At 39.2% G+C, this 14,876-nt stretch overlaps 1 protein-coding gene across 3 annotated transcripts in view; it reads left to right on the plus strand.

The window, feature by feature from the left end:
* Positions 1–14,876, plus strand: part of igsf9bb (immunoglobulin superfamily, member 9Bb) — a 174,514-nt gene that overhangs the window by 139,935 nt on the left and 19,703 nt on the right. For 2 of the 3 annotated variants that reach the window (XM_085288276.1, XM_085288277.1), the window contains exon 18: positions 9,842–11,479. In XM_085288276.1, the coding sequence (XP_085144402.1) occupies positions 9,842–11,479 (1,638 nt within the window). Of the gene's footprint in view, positions 1–9,841; positions 11,480–12,529; positions 12,576–14,876 lie in introns of all 3 variants that reach the window. The other variant, XM_085288278.1, reaches the window with a different exon arrangement.

Genomic DNA, 14,876 nt, shown 5'->3' on the forward strand with positions numbered 1-14,876 from the left:
TAAGAAGGTTATCCACTATGGTAAATGGACCGTTTCTTACATAGCACTCTTCTACTCTATCTGAACACTTAAAGCGCTTTACACAATTAATTAATTCACCCATTCACCCACACAAGCACTGTTTCTAAGCTGTTAGTGCCTATCTAACATTCATACACAGTCACACTCCGATGGATGCATCGGAGAGCAACATGGGGTTAGTATCAAGTATCCTTGCCCAAGGATATTTGGCATGCAGACTAGGGGGAAGCCAGGAATCAAACCACCAACCTTCCAATCAGTGGATGACCTGCTCTACCGCCTGAGCTACAGCCTCCCTATCAGTGCATCCTGTACTAGCAGTAACATGTGTACTAAAAACTCTGACAGACATGAACATGTACTACAGGTACCTAAATGATAACTTCAAAGCATCACTGTTGACTGTCCATCTTAATTTTGAATATTTGTTTTGTGTGTGTGTGTGTGTGTGTGTGTGTGTGTGTGTGTGTGTGTGTGTGTGTGTGTGTGTGTGTGTTCATTACTCCCTCAGAAAGCTGTTTTTTCTACATAAACTTCACCGTATTGACATCTTCTGTTGGTTCTCATATTGCATTGTGAGAATCTTTCCAGCTTTCCAATACTTACTGTAGAGTCATATTAGTTGAGGCAGGAACTCAACTACACCTAATGCTCACTCTAAAAAAGACAGTTTGCCCCTTCATAACACCTGTAAAGGGCATGATTTTTATTTTTTTGTATTTGAACTTTATTAATTTAGGAGCATGATAAGTGGATCCAGACACGCTGTAGTTGCTAACTGTTTGCTAAGCTTCACCCTAGCCACATGGAGTCTCTGAGCTGGACGTCTGGACTATTTGTGCTGTTGGTGGCTTTTGGAGCATTGTTGATCGAATACCTGACAAACAGCATGGCTTGCTCTGTGACACAGCCCATCCATGTTGTCTGTGCTACACTTTAAAAATTCAGTTTAGTCCAAGGCCTCAGACAGGGTGGGGGAGGATATTTACAGACAATCACTGTTAGCTTTTATAGTTTCATGTGAGAATATTAAAGAGTATGAAATCTGATTACACTCTAAAAACAAATGTTTAAGCTCAACAAAAAATGACGCAACAGCTTCCATGGATATTTCTGAGTTATGAAAACTTATGTTGAAATTATGTTGAACCCACAAACTATATTACGTTAAGAGAATGAACTTTTCCTCTATAATCAGAAGTAATTTTAACTACCCCTTACTTAATAATTGGTAGCTTAAAATCTATTTTTTAAGCTGTGTAATCATAAAATGATGTTACACCAACAACTTTTTTCACATTATTTGAAAGTATTGTATGGTGTCATTAGGTTGTTGATTTTCTTCTTCATCATTATTATTTTAGCTTTTTCTTGTTTTTGTAATTTTAACTGCTTTCAAGAAATAAATGAATTCAACATTTAAGGATTTTATTTGTAACTTTCAACGCTTTATATTTAAACACTGAAAATAAATCAGAAATCAGATTATACTTTCACCCTAACTGAATCTTACTGAATCTAGATCATCAGTGGACTTATTGTTTATTTATTTTTATACAGACATGAATGAAAATTAGGATACATTAATAAGAATGAGACAAAATTATGGTATCATAACACAAAACATAATCACACGACATAGACAACATGTTCTATGACCAATTTGGCTGCTTGACCTAAAAAGATTTCTAACAACATATTTTACTTGCTTTACGAGCGGTTCACTGTGTTGGTCTAATTATAATGTTCTAGTTTATGCTGTAAAAAATAGGCAATATGTGCATTCCCTTTATGTTGGGCCACTGATATGGGTGTGACATTTGTAAATCCATTTCATTTTTATTCAAGATGCTGAATTATTTACACCAAACTGCATGAAAAGGTCCCCTTCCTTCTCTCCCGGGTTGAGTCAATGGGTACCTCTCTGCGTACTTTGAGAGTATTGTGCAATTTAAGAAAAAGTAGATAAAGTATCAAAATGATTAATACATTATATAGGTGGCTGCAAACAAACTGCATTCTGAAGTTAGCCAAAGCCTAAATAATTATCATACCTCAAGAAGCAAGATTCTCAGTCCTTTAGCTCCTCCCCTTCATCAAACCCCATCCATTAGTTTTGGGGTACAATGGTCAAGTTTAGCCAAAAGATTAGATTCAAGACTTACAGTGGTTACTCTCTTGAACTCTTTTTTAAAATCTGTACACCACACATACAGAAAAATGCTATAAGACAATTTGAGGATTATTACAAACAATTGTCAGGCTTTACAAATATTTTCTTTAAAAGGAACCTGTTATTTATAAAGCATTAAATTTAAGTTTGCTTAAAACTGATAATCCACAAAAATCAATTTCATATATATTTTTAAAAAATATTAAATGATGTTTATGTATACACAAAATGCCTATGTAAAGACTTAATGACAAAGAGATTCACATAGTCTGTGCCAGGGTGATACAACCAGAATCATATTAACAATATTTCATAAAACTTGATGTGTTTAAAAAAAGTAATAAGGATAGATGCAGCTCTTAAGACCAAGAACAGTACTTACTGTATTGCTGTATTGCAATAGTAACCAAAACAATTTAAAATGTAACATCATGTATAGCATACAAAAAATAAAATAAATGAGGCAAACAGAAACTCTACAGCTATCCTTCTCACAGAAGTATTCACCGTTAATAATAATAATAATAATAATGATAAACTATTTCCTCAGCTGTATGAGCATAACATCAGAAACAAATCCACTACGGGTCATAACACTTACTAGCACAAATGCATTGCTTTAGTAGAACTGTTATTTGTAAATAAAATGTTACTTACATTAAAATCTCTTTAACATCAGCATACAAGTCCTCCGTGCAACACAGTCTTAATATGTGAATTTGGTAGGGCATGTTAACTGGGTAGGAGATGGACCTTGAAATCAGAGGTTACAGTGAAGAAAAATGAAGTTATCTATCCAATTTCATTAAGAAACTACAAATTGAATTTTGTTTTAAACCCTTTTAATTTCAAATTACATACAAAGTTAAGTTGATATAATTACCAAAATTATTAAGTCAACACACCCCAACAAAATAAAGTTTTCAATTTAGAAGATTTATCTTAATCAATAAATTAGAGAATTTTTCTCTTGCAGCCATGCATTTAAGTGGTGGTAACGGGTCTGATGAATTACTTTTTAGAGTGCAACAAAGAAACTGTAGAAAAACGTCAGTAAACCTCCCATGTACAGAATTTAAAAATCTGCTTACATAAAACAGAGACTTCCTTTCTCTTTGGGAGGGAGAGGTTAGGAGTAATACATTGATCAAGTTGAACATCAGGTAAAAAAGCCAGACTTTAATTGCAGTTTTTCTAAGCTTATTTCCCCAAATACATTTATATACTAGGATCATAGATTTTCCCTTTAACACCATGAGGAGGTCTGTAGGGGAGTTTCTAAAATCTAAATACTATACGTTTTTTGTTTGGCATACATTTTCTTTCATTAAAAAGTGAAAGGCATTTCTATGATGTTTTGGGAGTATGTTTGATTCACTGGCTGGAATGTTTGTCAAGGAATTTTTCAGATTACTTAAGTAACCGCTGACACAGCTGTCATGCTAGTTAATAAAGTCTGATTTTTCCCTGCTCTTGTAAATGGGAGAAATCTGCACCAGATTTGAAGTGAACATCCTGAGTGTAATACAACTGTATTAAAATATCCCAAAAGTATTGTAGAGGACCATGGTCGAATGCATGCTTGCTATACACATGTGGATGCTTGCAAATTACCATACAATAACATGTATAGCCTAATATTTCACCATTTCAAGGCAATAAGATGGTGCAGTGTGGAAAGGTCTCGTTTAATGAAATGTTTTTTGGTTTTTTTTGCTTTGTCCTTTTGTGCTTTTTCAGCCTCTTGTGTCTGAAGTGGGAAATGTGAGGAAATGAAACTATGGCAGGAAACCCTCTTTTTGCTCTCGCATAGTTTTTCTTATCTTTACGCTTTTTCTGTGAAATTTTACGTTGAGTTATTCTCCAACTCATTAATGCTTCTCATCCCTAAGCTGCTGAACAGGAACGAGCTTTTTCTTTCATTTTTTTCTGTTCCTTTTTGGTTGCCCTCTCTCTCATTGCCAGGCTTCCTGTTTACTTCCATATGCTCCTCACTTCTTACTGTCTGATCTCCCCACCTCTGCAGGAGTCCACTTAGCCTCATTCCCAGCATTGAGCCCTACTGGGAGGGGCTGGACGCAAGCAGGTACAGGTCCCAGTGTTATGGTCCTCAGTGAGTGTGCAAACCATTGTCCCTTTGTTCTTGCACACTATATACCCTCCTTCACGTTGGTTCAGCACCTCAGACTCTTGACCCGTCTGCATGCTTCTGGACAACTACAATCAGGCAACAACAATACTGGTCGTAGTCTTTCGTTCATGAGCGGTAAAGGAGCTTCATTTGAAACTCTGGGGGAAAATGAGAATATATTATTCAGGATAGAAGAAGTAGATAATGGGACTCTTTTTCATGTGTCACAGTGAATGAATCACAATTATCTTTCATTATATTGCTCTATATTACTGCTATACTCATATTACTGTCCTTTATTTTTTTAGATTTATTGCAGTTACTGAGGGAGTTTGTAGTTTTTTGGAGAGAACAGCTAACCTTTTCCTTCTGCCTCCAGTCTTCTTGCTAAGTTAGGCTCACTCCTTGGCCAGAGTATACTTGCAGAGTAATTGCAATCTTCTTATTTAATGAAGGCCAGCGCTTAGACCCTGTTATAGAAGTACAATACATACATGTAATGACCACTCATTATTAAAATGGTGATTCATTCAGTGAAAAATTTAGTCCAAGGCAACTGATCTTTTAAAATTCTTTATATTGGGAACTTGATATTCCTGATGTTTTAAATGTAAGACATATACAGTCTCGATCAAAAGTTTAAGACCAATTGAAAAATGGCAAAAAATCATATTTTGCATGTCTGGCTCTTAACAAGTTTCCAAGTAGAACTTCAGCATGCAACAAGAAGAAATGGGATTGAGACGAAACATTTTTTGAGCATGTAATCTATAGAAAACTACGCTTAAACTGAAACAGGTTGTTTTGCAGCTGATCACCTCCAAAAGAACCCCCGTAATCCCCCCAAAACAGAAATCAAAGTTCCAAGCATGAACCCAGTAATGAGTAGCTCCACCGTTATTGTTGATCACTTCAAAAATGTGTTGCAGCATGCTTGATGCAAGTGAGTGGGAACATTTCTCCAAGTGGTGAAGACAGCCACACGAAGGGTATCTACTGTCTTCCACTGAAGGAAAAAGCACCCCAGACCATTGTAGTGCCCCCTCCACTGTGGCGCGTAGAAAACATCTCAGGTGACATCTGGTTGTCATGCCAGTAACAATGGAAACCATCAGGACCATCAAGGTTAAATTTGTTCTCATCAGAGAATAAAACTTTCTTCCACCTTTCAGTGTCTCGTGTTTGGTGCTCTCTTGCGAAGTCCAAGCAGTCAGTTCTGTGGTGTTCAAGTATAACGCTACAGAACTTTGGAGCCTTTGAAGACGTTTTTTTGTTTTTGAACCCCTTCAGTCTCAGACGCAGTCTGATGGTTATGGGGCTGCAGTCGGCACCAGTAACTGCCTTAATTTGGGTTGAGGATCGTCCAGAGTCTTGATGAACAGCCAGCTGGATCCTCCTGGTCAGTGTTGGTGAATTTCTTTTGTGTCTTCCACTTGACCCTCAGGATCATTTAAGAAATTCCAAATGATTGTCTTACTGCGTCCCACCTCAGCAGCGATGGCGTGCTGTGAGAGACCCTGCTTATGCAGTTTAACAACCCGACCATATTCAGTTTTTTTGCCTTTGCCATCAGAATGTCATGACAGTGTGACTACCTGACAGAAAATGACAATGAATCCAGATTTTTGCACAGATTTGGCCTTTTAAAGGCATGTGGTCCTAAACTTTTGATCTGCTGGAGAACAGCCTGTTTCAGTTTAAGAGTTGTTTTCAATAAATTGCCTGCTCAAAAAACTGTTTTGTCTCACTCCCATTTCTCCTTGTTGCATGTTGAAGCTCCACTTGGAACCTTTTTTTCAAGTGGTCTTAAACTTCTGATCGGGACTCTATGTTGCTCAGTTATGTGAATTGTATGTCCAAGTCTTGTAGGCCTTCTTTAATGACAAAATAAACCATTTTTGAAAAATTAAGTGCAGTGGCTGGTAATAAGGAGGTACACCTCTGCTGAAGTGTTTCAGGAAAATAAGATGCACTAAGCATTGTCCTGGGGCAACAACAGCTTCTTGCAACCTTCAGAAAATCTCAGTCTAGATGTGGATGAACTATTTTAAATGTTTGTTTTCAAACTCACTGCAAGTAAAACAGAAATTAGCCCTGGCTCTATCCAAACCACTTTATATGTTAAAATAGACAGACACAGACTTTTGGAAACTTTGACACAGGCACCCATGTTTTCTTCTTGATTGTGTCTTTTAGTAACTCGTTTGATTTCCTTAACTTGTCCTGCCATTGACTCTTCTAAGAAGTAACCTTCTGCTTAACACCAGCTCATGGCTTTCTACAATTTGCAAATGGTCATGTAATTTCACTCACTTTTTTTGCCTTGTGACTGTGGACGGGCTATATTTCTAAAGCTCTGTTAAACTAATGTGAAAATGTATTGATGAAGACAGGTCTCATCGCCTGCATATCCATAAGCTGTGGAGTTGTGAAGCTGTGGATAATGATCTATTTAGGAGATTCATCCATTACTTCTAACTGCTGAGTTTCCAGAAGCCTAAACAAACCAGTTTGTACTATAAGGATAAATATGTCAGTAACTAATATGTTCAATTCGATTTAATTCAGTTCAGTTTAATTTACAATATATAGTGCCAAATCAAACAACAGTTGCCTCAAGATGCTTTATATTGTAAAGTAAAGACCCGACAATAATACAAAGAAAACAGAGAAACCCCCAACAATCATATGATGCTCTTTGAGCAAGCACTTTGGCAACAGTAGGAAGGAAAATCTTTTAACAGGAAGAAACCTCCGGCAGAAACAAGCTCGGAGAGGCAGCCACGACTGGTTGGGGTGAAGGGAGAAAGATGAGTTAAAGATGGGAGAGAGCCAGAGATTATTAATAACTAATGATTACATACAGAGTGGTGTATAAAAAACTTATTCACAGTTTGTGAAAAAGGTGAATAAAAAAGCCTTCAGCAACCTAGACCTATTGCAGAATAACTAAGGGAGGATTCAGGGTCACCTGATCCAGCCCTTGCTATATATATATATATATATTTTTTTTTTATCAAAAATGAACGTTTTAAACTTAATGCTAAAAGTAGAATGGATGTCTGTCTCCCAGATCCAAACTGGGAGTTGGTTCCACAGAAGAGGGCCTGAAAGCTTAAGGCTCTACTTCATATTCTACTTTCAAATACGCTAGGAACAACAACTAAGGCTGTACTCTGAGAATGAAGTGCTCTAATGGGTTGAAACAATACTAAAAGGTCATTAAGATGCGCCTGATTATTCAAAACCTTGTATATAATGAGAAGGATTTAAATTCAATTCTGGATTTAGCAGGAAGCCAATATAGGATAAGTATGCTGTCTCTTTCTAGTCCCTAATAAGTATCTTCTCTCTTGCAAGAGAGGCAGGGAGCTTATATTCAAACCACAGTGTATACAAACCTGCCATAATCATATAAGGAACTGCAGCAGCATTACACCTATGTAGGTCTGATAACAGATTTATGAATGTTATCAGCAATATTTGTTACCATAACAACAACTAACTTCTACTAAATTTTATATAGTTTTCAACAAATATTGCTTGCAAGAAATAATACCTAACAAAGATCCTGGTTCATCAGAGACACCATCTTTCACATAGTTTAGAAATACAATGTTGTTGTCTACACAAATTTCTGATTAGGTGTTATTGTAATGATAAACAAATTGTTGTTACATTTAATGAGAAGTCCTCATGACTTCAAATAGCAGATGGTATTTTTCAGTGAAGGTAGCTACTGAAACCTGGTACCTTTAACATGTATTGCATGTGACATTGCCTACTATACTGTTTATTTAGGTTATAACAAACAGATCTGCTATAAATGACTTTTATCACTAAATAAAGGGATTGTGGTTTCAAAGAAATTGTGGTTTCATTTCCTTTTTCCTATAGCGCTCTAGTACTAATTTCTAACAAGAATTTGGCTAGAAAGACTTTGATAACATCAAAGTGTCTTGTTATATACAAGCACAAGTTATATACTGTAACTCGTAATCTTTTAAAAATTTTGAATTTGGTCAAGACCTCTCAGATATCATATAGAAGGATAGATACCAAAATTGTTCAAACACTTGCAAAATTGGCACAAAATAGTATGTATCCCAACTAGTGGGATACCCTTCACTGGGTATGGTGATTGAATTATCCTTTCAGTTAGCTTTGACAAATGTGGCTAATCATTCACTCCACGCTCTGATATTCTTAATTTTCTATATATGTCATCAATCAAAGTCTCTCCTTTCTCATAAATCAGTCATAGCTCTACCATACTAGAGCTTTAACAGTGTTGGTCAGTACAGCCACTTCATACTTGTTACTACAGTGTTGCTCAAAATTTATTACTAACCGATAACCATTGGGTTTTACAAACAGCTCTCTGTTTCTAATATCAGGTGAAATTATTTATTTATTATTTATTTATTTAGTTTTGGGGTATCATGTTTCTTTGGTTTTTTTGTGCTCCTGACAGTGCTTTGTAATGGGAAAATGTGACGTCATACTGCAATGGAATTCAACTTTTGAATGAATGAAATTTTCATTGGTAGTAAAATTGTACCGTACACGTACTGGTTTGCCTTTAACTTTAGGAAATGATAATGATGAAGTAGAGCTAAAGTATCAGGTGTAAAGTGGGGGATGATATAGAGGGAATGAAAGAAGGTAAAATGCAGTAATATGGCATATGATATAAGCATTCTGCAACTAAGGCATCCCATTATAAGACTAAATGTTAAACCGCTTTTAAAACCAATAACATAAACAGTTATAAATCTAACAAATTACAGATAACTACTAGTAGTTCTTGGGTCCGGTACACAGTCTTTTACTGCAATGGTTAAAACTGGTCTATGCACATGCCTTCAGGGAAGACATATTGAGTGTTCGTGTGGGTACCAATAAACCAGTTTGTTGTTGTCAGAATTATGCATGAATTTAATGATTTTGTGTATTGTACAGTTTAGTTGATATCCCCTTCTTGTGTGCACTTTAATTACTGCTTTGGAAACAAACATTTGTCTTATGTCATCAAACCTCTACATCTACACTCCATTCACTTTTACTTTTGAAAAAAAAAGTCACGATGTGTCCAGTATTGTCAAGATGTTTTTTCACTTACCAAATTCATATGAAACTTGATGGAGAAGTGGAACGCTGACAAAGGAAGAAACTGTTACATTTTGGTTTGACTTACTTTAAAATTGTGGGATAAAGCTTTAGTCTCGTCGGAGGAGTGCCTTCTCTGAGTTTGAAAGTTTGCGTATTTGTTGTTCTAGTTTAACTGCCTAAAAATAAACAGGAAATGTATCTTGCTGAATTTCTGTTTGCTAATGATTCATGATCACTGCTTTGACTTAGAACTTGGAATCCTGTAAATGGGGTCTAGTTTTTCTTTCTTTAATCCATGTTTTGTTCTGGTGTAGTTGGATTCATCTCCAGCACCATCAGTAAACTGTTATTTTGTAAAGAAGTACCATTTTAAATGATCACTTCATCTGTATTGTTTTCCACAGGTCATCTTCAGGAAAGGTGAGCCCAGAGAGCGTTCGTTCAAAGGCATCTCCATCAGAATCATCTGAAGATAGTCATGACCAGCGTGGAAAAAAACCACCCCCAAGTCCAGGGAAGAAGGAGGAATTATCTCTATACAAAAAGACCAAAAGAGCAATAACAAGCAAGAAATACAGCATCCCCAAGCATGAAGCTGAAGCAACAACACCCATTGAACTCATCAGTCGAGGCCCAGATGGACGTTTTGTTATAGATCCTACAGACAGAGAAATGTCTGTCAAACCCCGGCGAATTGAGGGCTTCCCATTTGTGGAAGAATCAGACCTATATCCTGAATTCCGACAGTCAGATGAAGAGAATGATGACGCTAGGGCTCTTCCACCAGTTATGCCCCCCTTGCGGCCTCACCAGATCTCCCCTATCTCCAGTCAGGAATCCTACCTGCAACCTCCAGCCTACAGCTCTCATTTCCACAGGCCCTTCGAAGGTATGACCATCATGGAGAGCAGTCGGCTCCAGGCCACTGGGCAGATCCGAGGCTCTCTCCACCACAGGGCTTTTTATGGCTATCTAGGTCCTCCTGGAGATCATGATCCTCCACCTCCTTTTTACATGCCAGATACCAGCCCACTTAGCTCTGTCATGTCCTCCCCTCCATACCTTGCTGAGGGTCCTTTTGGCCACGCTATGATTCCTGAAGAAATGGGAGAAAGTGATTTTCCGCAATATGCTGTCTCTGGTTTTCCACTTCCACTGACCCTCACCTCTTCCATTCGTTCTCCAGAGATTTGGCAGGGATTGGATTTTACCTTTGCAAGTTTGGAGGGACCCCAGTTCATTTTTCCACCACATCAACCTTTGCATCTCCGCCACGATTCTCCCTATCCCCCTCCACCTCATGTTCTTCCCCTTAGTGCTATCCAGACCTCCTCTCTTCCAATGCCCACTTATCCAGCTGTCCTGCCACTGGAGGCCCCAAAGAGCCACTCAAGCAAGTCTCCCAGCAAGGCCAGGCCTCATGGCTCCCCAGCCAAGCATTTAGCTATGCAAGAGGCACATTTAGGGCAGCTAAGACACACAAGCCATGGAATGGGTGTGCCGGTTTTGCCTTACACCGATCCAATGGCCCATATTGTTCCTAGCACATTCAGTAGCTTGGACACACGATGGTTTGAAACCACTCCTCATTTCAGTCCCAGACATGCTCGTAGGATGGATCCTGGCATGCATCAGGTGGTTCTTCAGCCCTCTCGCCTCTCACCCCTCACCCAAAGCCCCCTTAGCTCTCATGAGGGCTCCCCAGAGATAGTAGTTCGTCCCAGGCCACGTCCCGGCATTGTCCAACCTACTATACCTTCAGAGATGTCTGAGATTACCCTCCTCCCTCCTTCCACAGCCAGCTTCTCAAGAAGATCTTCTCCCTCCTCCTCACCTGCTCAAGCCCAGGGTAGCAGGAGAACAAGCCCCAGCTACCATTCCCACATGGCCTTTGCCACCTCTGCAACCAGCTACCCAGCTTCCCAGTCTCCATCACCCCCCATGGAAAGCAGCAACATATTTGGGCAGATGCCATCTCAAAGGAGGACTGAGGAGGAGATCCTTCCATCGGAGCCTTCTCCACCCCAGTTGTCAGCTTCAGGGTAGGTCCATAAGGATTACAGAGCGGGATACCATTTGAGTCATCTGCCCCAACCCATAATGCTTTGGTGTGTGAAGTTGCTCTGATATTTTTGTTTCTGAAGTGCTATGTACTAATCATTATTTCCTAAAGTCATCTCTGTGGCAAATTAATTTTATAGTTTAGCTTATGCTTTTTTCATTTGACTTAATGAAAATGAAAGTTGTAAGGTGGAAGGAAACCATTTTGTTCGGATTTTTTTTTTTGATTTCCTTTTTTTAAGTTTAGCTTCAATTTGGTCAGTGCTGCTTTTCATGTCAGGCATAAACTTACTCACCCACTGAATCTCTGAAGCACTGTTTCAAAATATTCACCTGGAAATGTACATCGTAAATTTTCATGTGAAAATGCTAAAAGTAAGTAAGTAAATGGTGAATTGACAAGAAAATGCATTTGCTTCACAGATTGCATTTCAGACCTTTAAGGGCTACAATCCATCTGGTTAAAAAAAATTAAAAACCATGGCCAGTCAAATGCTTTTTTTTGGGGGGGGGGGCAGGCCCCTGAAAGCCTGGTAATATGCAGACATCACCACGGGATCCCTGTTTTTCCATCTGTATTATGTTACCCTGCTTTCACCTAACAGGAGGACTCTCATAATATCCACCAAGTCAGTTCCCCAGAGAAAACACCCATTGTTATGTCCAGCTCCAAGCCTTGAAGATGCCTTTATCATGCAGAGGGATGAGTTCATCGTGGCAGGCCCTGCGGCCCATCCTCAGCCTTAGTAACTTGATTGCATGACCAATTCTCCCTTGCTGTCCAATCTTTCAGATTTTTTTTCCTACTCTACTTTCCTCCCCGATTCTATAACCCACGCCTCCCCAACTCCCTTAAACGCCTTCAGGTCATCCAGGTCTGACTACCAAGGGAAGGTTGTTGGGCAAAGTGTGTCACAGGGCCTGTCCGCTTCTCATGTACTGCAATGTCTCCATCATTATCAAGTAGGGGCAGTGTGGTGGTTCTTGATGGCTCCTGGAGTCTTACCTGCTTTGTTTTTGATTGATCTCAGCTATCTGGGCAGCGTTGTTGTGACCAGGTCCTCTACACCGCAATAGGTAAGGGTTGGATCCATGTCTGAAAGGGGGGGGTTAGCAGGTGGGACTTTTTTGATCACCTCGTCCTTTAAAGGGGAATACAAGCCTTTGAGTCTTTGAGTTGTTCCTTACTTCAGTCAACACATGTAGCTGATTTCAGTTCTTTCTTTTTTTCCCTTTATGTCAAAGTGGCTATGCATTTTAAGTTCTGCAGTCTTAAGTACATTATGCATTCTGACTGATATGCATATGCCATCTGTAAGATAATAGATCAGGTCAGAAATGTCTCACCAACATGTTTTCATGCTTGAGTTGTTTGCTAACTGACCACAATCACAAAAACGTTAACCCTGTTAATCTGTTAAGGATACCAAATCACAGATGGATATATCCTTAGTGTATATATCTCATGAAAACATTTAAAAGTTTTTATTTACGTCACTACATATAACCTTAACCAAATTACTTCAGCAAAGATCAGCTGGCACTTATACAATGCTTGATGGTCCAAGTACATTTCACTTATCCTTTCTGTTTTTTTGACACACACACACACACACACACACACACACACACACACACACACACACACACACACACACACACACACACACACACACACACACACACATACTTTTGAAAAGCACACTCCAGCAGTAGTAATAGTTAATGTTTTTAGGCCTTTTGTACCTGAGTTGAGACAGGTCTTGCAGCCCGGGACACAGTACCATGTCGTATGCTCGAGTCCAGCTGAACTGCACGCAGCTCATGTTTTTCGGGCATGGTATGCAAAAGTCACATGAGTAAAATACACTGAACTAAGTGCATTAAAAGGGTTAAGTTCGCTTGGCTAAGTAATGGGTCAGCATCTATGAGTATGCCTTTAACCCTCATTAATGGTCACCATATTGGTTGTTGTGTGTGCAACAACTCTGATGTTTTCATAGCCCTATAGCCATTTATTTTGACATAATGCAGTCTTCCCCTGAACAATAGGTCAGCACCTCAAGAAACCCTCTACACCAGTAGTAGTATAATACTAGAAAAAGTCAAGAATCAAGCAAAGCGAAGAATTTTATTCAAAAAGTTCTCCAGAACATCTGTTCCATCTATTACAGCTTCTCCCTCTCTGTAATGTGGGAATCTTGTTCTGTTGTATCACTGAAATATACCGCTAAAGACTAAACCACTTGTCCACTTGTGTGGGGACTGCTCTTCCTCATGCCGCTGAACTCTTATTCAAGATAATTTATCTGGATTTCAGAAGTGGGGCCAAACGTCCATACATGTCCCTTCCGGTTCTCTACAAGCTGTTTGTTCTCGTTTTTGCGCCCCACCCTCACCCCCTCCCTTTTACAATGATTTAACTACTCATTAGTACATGGGGATCTGCCTGGCCCGGGAGCTGCTGCCAGTTCTCTCTGAGGCCTTCCCAAGCCACAGCCCCAATTCATGATCACATCATCTGCCATTATCTACTAGAAATGCTGTCAAACTTATGAGGATGTGGTCCCAGCCAGTGAATCAAGCTTTGTTATTAGAAATACATTTATGGGTAGCTTTTGGTAAAGATTGAACTGGGCTACAGTGGTCCCTTATTTATCGCAGGAGTTACGTTCTAAAAATAACCCGCGATAGGTGAAATCTGCGAAGTAGCCAACTTTATTTTTTAAAGTTATTATAGATGTTTTAAGGCTGTAAAACCCCTCACTACACACTTTGTACACTTTTCTCTCTTGTTTAAACACCCTCAAAGTTCAAACCTTCGTAGAAAAATAATTCCAGTATTATAGAATGAAACCAAAGATCAAACCCTGTTTTCAGGTCCAGAACATGGGAATAGAGCAGCTGCCAGAGAATTCAACATGAATTCAATGAATCAATGGTACAGAAGTAGAGGAAGCAAGAAGAATGAGTTGTTTGACTTATCTGACTGTTTTGTTTTGTTTAATGCACCTCAACGGGCGATCGTGGCTCAAGAGTTGGGAGTTCGCCTTGTAATCGGAAGGTTGCCGGTTCGACCCCAGCTTGGACAGTCTCGGTCGTTGTGTCCTTGGGCAAGACACTTCACCCGTTGCCTACTGGTGGTGGTCAGAGGGCCCGGTGGCGCCAGTGTCCGGCAGCCTCGCCTCTGTCAGTGTGCCCCAGGGTGGCCGTGGCTACAATGTAGCTTGCCATCACCAGTGTGTGAATGGGTGGATGACTGGTTGTGTAAAGCGCTTTGGGGTCCTTAGGGATTAGTAAAGCGCTATACAAATACAGGCCATTTACCATAATTCGGTGTGCTTTATGGTCCAAAAAATACGGTAACTTCTACCTTTC

This window comes from Mchenga conophoros, linkage group LG10 (assembly GCF_057382185.1).
Source record: "Mchenga conophoros isolate Kocher_MC1m ecotype Shallow Benthic linkage group LG10, M_conophoros_male_GT1.1, whole genome shotgun sequence".
NCBI classification, from domain to species: Eukaryota; Metazoa; Chordata; class Actinopteri; order Cichliformes; family Cichlidae; genus Mchenga; species Mchenga conophoros.